Source organism: Pseudochaenichthys georgianus, chromosome 13 (assembly GCF_902827115.2).
Source record: "Pseudochaenichthys georgianus chromosome 13, fPseGeo1.2, whole genome shotgun sequence".
NCBI lineage: Eukaryota > Metazoa > Chordata > Actinopteri > Perciformes > Channichthyidae > Pseudochaenichthys > Pseudochaenichthys georgianus.
Genome location: NC_047515.1, coordinates 27,498,634 through 27,509,217, shown reverse-complemented (window position 1 = coordinate 27,509,217; position 10,584 = coordinate 27,498,634). Strand labels below are relative to the sequence as shown.

Genomic DNA, 10,584 nt, shown 5'->3' with positions numbered 1-10,584 from the left:
AAATCTTCCCCTGGGAGCATGCCCCCGGACCCCCCTAGAGGATGTTAGGTACACACACCACCTATACAAATACCACTTTACCCCTGTTTACACCTATATGCCGTGAGCTGATTATCGAGCCTTCATTGAAACTGTCACACTGTGTATTTGCGTGGGGATTGTTGCAGTAGAAAATGCCACTGTAGCGACCGGTACATTAATGGGAAACCCTAAATGTTTGAGCACCCTCTATGAAACGTCAAGCTACCCCACAGCACCCCCCCACAGCACCCCCAAAAGAAATATCTGGCACCGCCACTGAGCCTGCAACCCCGTTTTGAAGAAATGTGCAGTGCAACGCAGGCACATTGCAGCCACTAATGCTGTGATAAGACACACTTTTTTCTTTTCATTTTTTTGCACAGGTGGCAACGTATTATAACTTATTGTTCTAGCAAAGGGATTGCACAATTGTATCATGTATTTGTTTTTTTGACCACACAGACTTATGGAGCATTGTTTTATTATCACTGTTCTAGCAAAGTGAGAAAGGAATGCTCACGTTCACATTGATGTATTTTAATAAATGTTAACTTGGCCCATTACGTGACTATTTGTGATGGGGGGGCCTGACAGACATTTTTTGAGAACCACTGAGTTAACCCAACCATACGTTTACTAAAACTTCATCAACACCACCCATGATAAATCATTTTATATTGCAAGTTGCCAAGTGCTCTGTGTTAACAGTAAATCCTCAGGGCAGCAGTTTATGGATTCTTACAGGAAATTAATGCAGCTGTCCCAGAATGTGCTGAGTCTTGTAATTAAAAACATGTTTTAACTCCGCTGCATGGCTCAGTTTCAGCTCACTGCCTCCACAGGAGCTCGCTGAAAACCCCTCCTCACAACAGCCTGGTGAGTCAAATTCAAAGGAAAGTCAGAGCTTCTGACCCCCCCCCTATATTCCTCCTTCCCATAAAACCAGCGTTTTAACGTTAAAACACTAAGCAGACCCATGTGTTCAGCCAGGGCAGTTTCACTCTTTGCTCTCATGGGAAACATATGACACAAACAGGGTGTGAGATGTTATTCACAATATTATATCTTTCGAAATTGCCTCAATAGAGTGAATAACATTTAAAGATGAATTTATGTAAATTCAATGATTTACTGTGTAGTTTCTGAACTATCACCACAGCTCGGAAATCCAGCCCTCTAGCGTTAACATTGCTCGGAGCAATTTGCTCCCCTGAGAAAAGAACGTTTTTTACTTTTTACGTTTTTTTCAGTGATTTACAAGCCTCATGTAAATCCATAAAACATCTTAGCCTACTGCCCACACTTGGGTAGAGACGTGAAAACTACCTTGTTCCTTCACCAAGCTTTTCGAATAGCACATGGTGTTTCAGTCCAATATACCTACCAGAATAATAAGAAGACTGATAATTAATTTAATGTAGCCAGAGATGTGTGTTTTCACAAACTTATGTTATGTCATGTTTTTCCAGACAACCGTTAAATAAAGCTCATTATATTCACGTGAGAGTCATCTTTTGCCAAATTAGCACAAAGTTATAGGTGTAAACGTAATGATTAAAACAAAAGTGTTGTTGCTCTGTTAGGCTATATTTGAGCTAAATGCTAACGTCAAAATACCAATACACTCACAGTGACAATGCTAACATGCTAAAGTTAGCCAGATATAATGTTCGCCATGCATGTTTATCTTTATTTGGTGTGTTAGCGTGCTAACATTTGCTAATTGGCGCAAAACACCAAGCAACAACTGCTGCTTATATAAATCCTTTTTTTACATGATGGCGGTAAATGAAAAGTTATGGGACCAATTAAATATACGTAAGTATTTTTAATTGATCCTTAAAACAACAAGAATGTCTGTATTTAATCCATAAAATAGTTTTTTATATTTTTGTCCGGACCATAGCGTTAGCTGACCAAGGTTGCCCTCTAAAAAGTGATTGTTGGATGTAATGTTAAAACAAACCTGCAATAAGTCAATTGTATTCTAAAGTAAGAGAATCAAACATAAACCTGTAAAATATTGTAATGTAATGTCTGCCCCATGGACTGTATATATAAGGTCTGCCCCGTGTAAATTAATACACACTGCTGCAAGCTTTCATCCTGCTTATTGTCTGTTTTCTGTTCTTCCTCAGAAATAGGACAGGTTTGGCACAGTTCTGGTGTGCTGTGGGTCACTGCTGTGCGATTACAGTCAAAACACGTTTTCATTGGCCTGAATTTAAAGGAGCTGCTGAATTAAAGAGCTCAAGTTTGGCTTCCTTGCCAAAAAGATATTAAGAGCTCTCGCTTTATCAATTTAACACGGCCACTGAAGGATTTCAGGGAGAAGAGGATTACTGTCAGAAAGACTTGCCTGAGTGCAAGACTGATAGTGAAGGAAGATGTTATCTTGAAGAAGCAAATTGTCTCATCCTGCAGGCAGATTAAGAAAATCACAGGGAAGAAAACGTGATTGTGTCTGTTTGCTTTTATGTCATTATATATCTGTATTTATCTCTCTGGATCTTACTTTTCAGTCCGTCTTCAAAACAAGTTTTTGTGTTATAAAGCAAGCACATTCTCAGCTGTGTTTGGTATTGGGATATTTCCCTTTTCTGTCCACAGCCCTCTGAACTTTCTGTGGTTACGTCTTGGAGAGTTTTCCAAACAACGGTATGCAATGTCCTAAACATCCCTCCTTATCCCCTTCTCATATCGATTTTGTAACACTTTTGTTTGAAATGTTTCTCTTCTATTTGTGCTGGATCACCTTCACATATTTTCCTCTGTTTCCACCCTGTTTTCTCTCCTCCACCCTCAATTCCTCCTTTCCCACCCACCCCAGTTTCTAATTGGATTTTATTACCATTCCTTCCAGTTTTTCCCAGGCAGACACAAGGAGGGAGGGACGACTTTCACTTCTCTCCTGGACTCTCTCACTTCAGCAGCGGCTCCCCTAAGACTTCATACTGCATCATCTGGTAAGTCATTTTGATATTTGCCTGAGGTTTTATTATGTTGGCATTTCTCGGCACACAGCTGATCTACACATGTGCAGAGCTGAGATATGCCTGAAGGTTTTAGTGTTGGTAACAGCAGTACTGCCATCTTTGTGCCTTCCTTCAGAGCAACCAGTAAGAACTAAATTACCAGAAAGTGCATCATAGTGTAACGTAGACTGACTGCTGTGTAATGTTTAAAACATTAAGGCAATGGAGTATTCAGATCCTTTTGTACATGTAGCACAACCGCAATAAAACGTTTGCATACAAAATCATACTTTAAGTTAAAAAAGTGTTACTGATGTATTCAAGGTTAAGTACTATTTAGATGTTGTAGCTGGACAATGTGGACTAGCATATATTGTTGGATTATTTTTTTCTTAAATCAATCTATCACATTCATGAGCCCTTATTATAATCTAATAATCTTACTATATGAATTAATCAGGCAATTAAAGCTGTCAGTTAAATGAGTGGAGTAAAAAGTACAATGATTCTCTCTGAAATGTATTGTTTAAAAAGTAAATTAGTGGCCTAAAAATGGTACTATACAGTACTTCAGAAAACAACCAACTTCCAAGTGGTACAAAGTCTAAAGAAGTGTGTTGTACAGTTCATATGTCTGTTTTCCACCTATAAGTAAACATACATTCATCTCTTGTTGGTTTTCTTCATAAATTCACGCCTAAAGCAGTCGTTCAGACAGCTGTTCAGACTCTCCAGTATCTGTCCTCTGTCTGCTCTTCTCTTCTGCCAGGAACACTGACATGCTTTTTTCTCTCTTTCTGTTTCTTTCTGTTTCTTGTTGACCTCCTCCTGTGTCTCTCTGTTATTTTACAGCTGTTGTGGTCGTAGCCTCTCAATAACAATAAGTGGACCTCCAGATAGATGACAAAGCACTATTACTGTTCTCATGATTGTCTCACACCGTAAACAGCGGGGTTTTACTCATAAACATGAGTCCACTAGAGAGCTGGTAGCAGAGCTCCTGCTCAGCTCATCAGTTCTCTTTATGGTCCTGTGCCGCCGCCATGCTGCCAGACAGACGGCCGGACAAGGCCACAGGGAAGGAGAGATAAACACAATCCATGCAGGAAAACAATGTAGGGGGGTGTGAAACCAGATACTGATTATACAGGCTAGGTAGCACGACAGTTCATGTCTGTTTTACTGTCCGGTAAATCTGGGAATTGATGATACACAAACAGGAAACAGAAGCAGATGGAAAGAGAACATTTGTGGTTACTTATTTTAACTTTTATGAGTAAGTGTTTCTGAGAAGTCTGTCTGGTATTCAGCAACACATCGCATTTTTACTAGTGAAATCGGCATAGAAACCAAGAGTGCCTTATTTTGTTTTTAAAGATATAAAAAGATATGGCGCCAATAATTAGTGTTATATTAGCCTCCTTATTTGAAAAACGAATATTTCGCATTAAACTTTATTAACTCTAATTGTGTACTCTGCAATTACACCAATGTATAATATAACATTATATATAGTAAAATGCATTTGGGCTCATGGATGATGGAAAAATCTATGTTTGGTTTAATTTTATTTCATTTCTGGTCAATTCCATTTAATTTTTCTCCCCATTACATCCCGCCAAAGGCTTCCCTGAAACAGAGCATGCTGTTTTCACTATCATAACTCTCAACCTTTTATCAGAGAAAGCTGGGGGAAACATAACTACACCTGTGATAATAAACACAAGCTCCATGTCAGTGTGTCTACAGTCAAATCCTAGAAAAGCTCTCCAATTATAAGCCTGTTTTAATATTTTTAAAGCTGATAGATTTAGTTAAGATACCTGGGTGGAGTTGGACACTTTCACAAGTCATCTGTTTTAAATTACTGGTTTCCTATGAATTTTGGCAGTACTGACATATAATGAGTAATGCCGGCTCAGTAATATAATAAGGTAATTTCAGTTTTACTTTGACCTCGTTCTGCCCAAGGCATTTCATATAAAAAAACAAACATTTGTATTATAATAATTTACATTCATTTGATCCATTTACTTAACTGCATCTCAAGTATAGCTTTTGTAATCCTGTGCCACAGAGTGATTGACAAAAAGAGGTAAACTAAAGATAAATGATGATGTTACACTGTGTGATTAAATACACTGCAATTTCAATATTTATATGTGCTTTCCCAGACTCTGTGATCTGATGAAGTTGATTTGCAGTGATGTTTATAGTGGCATTTGTGGTGCTCTTTAGCTTAAACACATCACTATTCTCCCATTGTATGTCGTACAGTCTAAACGTTGGTGTTTCTCTTCCACAGACTCGTTTGTAAACCTTCATATTTCCTTTATCTTAACCCTGTCCAAACCCTTTTTCTCTTTTGTCCCTCAGCCCTGACGCTGCAATGTCTTCGCTCCGGCTGTTGCCTCTGTTGCACTCCCTCCTTCTCCTCCAAGTTCATCTCTCAGACCAGTTAGAAGACAACAAGATCCCCCCCAGTCTGTGCACTGGTCACCCCGGTATCCCCGGCTCTGCTGGAGCTCACGGTGGTCCGGGTCAACCAGGAAGAGACGGGAGGGACGGGAGGGACGCTGCTGCAGGGGAGAAGGGACAGATAGGGGAAACAGGAGACCCAGGTGCTTTATTTAATGTATTCATGTTCGAGTATGTGACAGAGGTGTGGACTCCAGTCCGACTGAAGTCACTAATGTAAAGACTTATAACTCGACTTGGATGACTACACTAATGAGGCTTACGACTTGAAAGTACATGATCACTTCCCCCAAGTCTGAAGATTAAAATAAGGGTACCACAATTTAATTCATGTCCCTTCATTTTGAATTGTTAAAATAAAACTATTCCATACCAACAAGTTATAACACCTATCTTTTGTGGCACATACAGTTCATGTCATGTCATGTGACCCAATGACTGCAAGTCAATGCAGCCTTGTAACAAGAAGGACCTACCTCTTCATATTGGATATTAGTGCTTTTTCTATTTATTATGAATAGTTTAATGAAGGTTCTACATTTTTTGATGAATAGTCCAAATTCTTTTCAACAGCTTCCCTTTCAGGTGAACCATTGACTCCCAGTCCGTATTACTACTACACTGGGCAAGAAATATGCACCAATTTTAATAGGATTTTTATTGCTTTTTCCTTTTGACCTGAATATTGTTATAAAGATTTAGCAGTTTCTGTTTTAAAAGGTCTCATGTCGTATCAATGGCTTCAATGTCATTCAACCCAATGACTCCAAATCAATGCAGCATTGTATTACTACACTTGACGAGTAAGACACGCCACTTTATATAATAATTGTGACTTGGTCCCACCTCTGTTATGTGAGGCATATCTGAAGTTAATTCTGATGTCTGTGCTCCTCCAGGTGAGACAGGAGTGCGAGGCCTGACGGGGGACAGAGGTGATAATGGAGAAAAGGGGGAGAGGGGTCAGGCAGGAGAGTGTGCAGTGGCCCCAAAATCTGCCTTCAGTGTCAAACTCTCCGAGGGCCACGCTCTACCCCTCACTGTGGGTGACGTGGTCCGTTTTGACCAGGTTGTGATCAATGAACAGAGCGACTACAACACGGAGACGGGACGCTTCACCTGCAAAGTACCAGGAGTGTACTACTTTGCAGTCCACGCTACAGTGTACCGAGCCAGCCTGCAGTTTGACCTGATGAAGAACGCACACATTGTGGCATCTTACTTTCAGTACTACGGCAACTGGCCTAAACCAGCGTCTCTGTCGGGCGGCTCCCTGCTCCACCTCGTCCCTGGGGACCAGGTGTGGGTCCAGATGGCTCTCTCGGAGTACAATGGGTTTTACTCCAGCACAAAGACAGACAGCACCTTCAATGGCTTCCTGGTCTACTCCGACTGGAAAAACTCTGCTGTGTTTGCATGACATGTGCCTATGAACAAAACAAAGTCATATTCTACTTTGGGAAATGACACAACCTGCCTTTTATTTTCCTTTTTCAGTTTTCTAATTGAATAGTTCTGGATAGGCAGTGACTTGGTACATCTGTATTTGTGTAATGAGTATAAAACACTCCAGACTTTGTTACTTTAATGGCGCATGCCTTACTGGTGAAGTGTGAGGCATATGCGCTGTTTACTCAGTGTCTGTTCTTTATCTGCAGCCTTTAAACTGCTGCAACACTTCAATCTTGTAACAGATGTTTGACAACGGCCTCCAGCCAACAACAGCCTACAAGTTCAAACTGCTTTTATGTTTTGTATTGTACTTTTGTTTTCCTCAATAATATCTGCACAACAAAAAAATCAGTGTTTTGAAAACACAAGTGACTGATATTTATTTTACCATAAATACCAATGCACGCTTTATACTTATAGCAAGTGAGTTCTACAATTTGAGCTTCAATTTTTAAACTTGATATCTGTGTCAGTTTCACATAACATACCTGCCTGTGGACACCTCTGTTTTATTATATATATATGTACATACTTTACATTACATGCAGTTTTGAGAAAAAGTACTGTGATCCTTTACTATTAGTACCAATGAAACAGTGTAAAAACACAATTCCTAAAAATCCCTACTGAAGTTGATTATGAGCAAATTGAAATTAGATTCTTGACCTTTCCTATCACATTTATTTTTTGTTTTCACTGTGGTGTGTACACATTTATTTTAAAGTTAAGTAGTCTTTCTGCAGAAAAAGTGTCCCTTTCGATATATTATGAAATAGCTACATTTTCTTAGTGTGACTAGCTTTTTACTGTTATAGCTGTGGTTGAGGTGGAGGAGCTGGAACTCTACAAACATATTTAAGTCCAATAATTCTAATGGTCCAACTCCCTGGTTTTCTTTTCCAAAGGCAAAGCACTATCAAAGTAAATGAAAAAGTCTGGAGAATCATTTTTTACACTGGATTTACACTTTGACCTCGGCCTAATGGTTTCACCAAACGCTGTTAGCCTCTCCAGCTTCACTTCAACACGAGAGCTGCTTCATGTAAGTCATCTCCTTCTTCTAGTGATATCTTAAAACAACAACAACAACAACAACATGTTTTAGTTTCCCAGTTTACCTAGCTGAGTCTCTCAGAGTGTCTCCTGACATCTTTCTTGAAGCGGGCTTGTTTATTCAGGAGGGTAAACAAACACTGACAAGACCAGAACCTAAGTAAAGTCTTTCTGTGTCTGTCAAGTATGCTGCCTCACACATGAGGAAATGTCCTTTTTCCTTTACTCCCTGAGAATACTACACATAATTAAGTGTTGACTATGTCCTCATAACTTTCCTTCTCGGGTAGAATGAGTGAAGCAGGGAGTTAATCAATCTTCCCCTCAGTTATTTCCATTAGTTCACAGCCTGTGAATCTCTGCTGGAAGCTGATGGCTAAGCAGTGACAACACTACCTAAAATATTGAGCTCTCATTGGTCAGCGATGTCAGCGGTGAAGGAGGGTAAGAGTCTGATGTCTGGATTAAAGCTTTAATGCTGCAGTAGAAATAGTCAGACATCACCAGTGAGCATAATCAACATATTCATGGCATCCACTGTAAAATATATTTTACTGTCTGTGAAAATGCCTCTAAAGTTCTATACTTTTCCCCCCTTAATAATTAAATTAAGTTGAATTATACTTTGCACCCTGCATGATATTCCTAGGTCAACAAGTAAAGGATGAAAACAAACAAACAAACAGATTTCTCGTTTTATATTTAGATTGTTGGTGTTTTAATTTAGACAATTATGAATTATTTTATTTTCACCCCTATTTGCTAAGCTAAGCTAATCACATGCTGGTGTTACCTTTATATTCACACATTATCAAACACATACGTGTGGGTATCTGGAGTGTCTGCACACCAAAAGATCTGTGAAATTAGACTACTCAGTCAGTTTAAGGATGCTGCCTTGCTCAGAAAACATGCCAATTAGATTTGATCTCCACAAATGTCTTGAGTACTAACCTTTTCAGTTTTTCTTGTAAGACAATCAGAGCCGACTGAGCAGCTTCTTCAGGAGGCTCAGAGTTCCCGGCGGGATGCCAGGTGTACCAGGGAAAGGATAAATACAGGTATGTTCAGAAAAGACATGAGGGAAATGTAAAGGTCACCTATTATGCAAAATCCAGTATGAATACCTTCCGGATGCACTGTATCTGAGACCTATAATATATTGATGAAAAACAGTATAATAGGGGACCTTTAAGGGCGTTCAGTGTAAAAACCGTTTCAAAAAACATGTCTCGATTGTGTTTAATTGTAATTTGTGTAAACATCTTCCTTTAGGTTTCCAAAAATATCACATTACCGGAAACAACACATTAAATTATAGTCCTCAATAAGAGAGCAAAACATAAAATAGAGCCGACACATGTGTGATCAACAAAGGGATACATACAGCTAGAACCAATAGATAACAGGCTTTTACCAACTATTTATCGCTCTGTTTTTGGCTTGATCTCCATCAGCTCTGACCAGCAGGGGGCAGTGGAGCTTCACTGTGGAGCATCACTGCAGCAGCTGACTGTCTGACATCAGAGGAGGATCATGATTCATCACTCTGTGCTTCACATCGCGTGGGCAGGACAGATCATCTCACCCATCTGCGAGAGCAGCCTGAGCGCCCTGAGGAGCCTCTGTGATGAGAGCAACACTGGCTGAGAGTGTCAGAAAGAAGTCACCCAGGAATCTATCAACACCTCTTGGCTACAAATGAGCTCTATTATGTATTAATCATAATGACATTCATCTCAATTTACAAGCTAGTGTAAGAAATTGTTTCCTTTCCAAATCAGATGTTAAGCATTTATAACACCTGCTCGCATGAGATCAACTCAAGATGTATGGTAATAAGGTACATTTTAAAAATAATTGTACATTAATAACTGAACATTTAAGGCTTTAACTGACAGATAAGTGGCATTTAAGTGGACAAAATCCACTTAATTTATTATTTGTTTGGTTTAATATTACTAAAATGGTTAAATGCTAACCAGATTAATCATATTTATTCAAATAAAACCCCATTTGCACTTTTTGCACGCTAATACAGTTACTTAAAAAAGCTGTGAATACTTAATGGGTTTTTGAACGGTCAGCAGATCTACATGCAATATGAATAACTTAATACTACCACAGGGGAGCGAGCAAGGGTTCTATTAGAACTACAGTACTACTGTGACTTTGTAGTACATGTTGAGGACTGTTTTATATATGTTTAAACTTATATAATATAATATATTCTCATTAATTTTCATTATAATTATTAGTTTTCACAATCCTGAGGAGCTACTCAATAGTTTAAAAGTATGTAATTGCAATCTTTACTATGACTGAGAACTTTTGCATGTTTTTGTTGGATTGGAATTTGAGATCACCAATTGTCAATTAAATACATTTGTGCTGAAGTATTGTACTAAACAAATACTTGCTGTTATGACACACATCTTGAAGTTTACTTTACACTTTGTTTCCCTTGTAAGGTTATCTCTGAGAAGACTTTTAAAAGGAAAACATCAGTCTTTGGAGAGCGTCATTGAATCAAGATATTCAGCATGTTCTCCTATTCAGAAGGTGGTTCTTCGGCCTGTTAGACTGCACATAGTTACTAAGCTAA

General features: G+C 38.9%; 1 protein-coding gene across 1 annotated transcript; it reads left to right on the top strand.

The window, feature by feature from the left end:
• The first annotated feature begins 2,876 nt into the window (after positions 1 to 2,876).
• On the top strand, positions 2,877 to 7,607 carry c1qtnf5 (C1q and TNF related 5). Its single transcript, XM_034097537.2, has 3 exons — positions 2,877 to 2,987; positions 5,373 to 5,617; positions 6,374 to 7,607. Exons 2-3 carry the CDS (start codon positions 5,386 to 5,388, stop codon positions 6,892 to 6,894), a joined length of 753 nt encoding a protein of 250 aa, XP_033953428.1. The 5' UTR covers positions 2,877 to 2,987; positions 5,373 to 5,385; the 3' UTR covers positions 6,895 to 7,607.
• Positions 7,608 to 10,584: the final 2,977 nt, after the last annotated feature.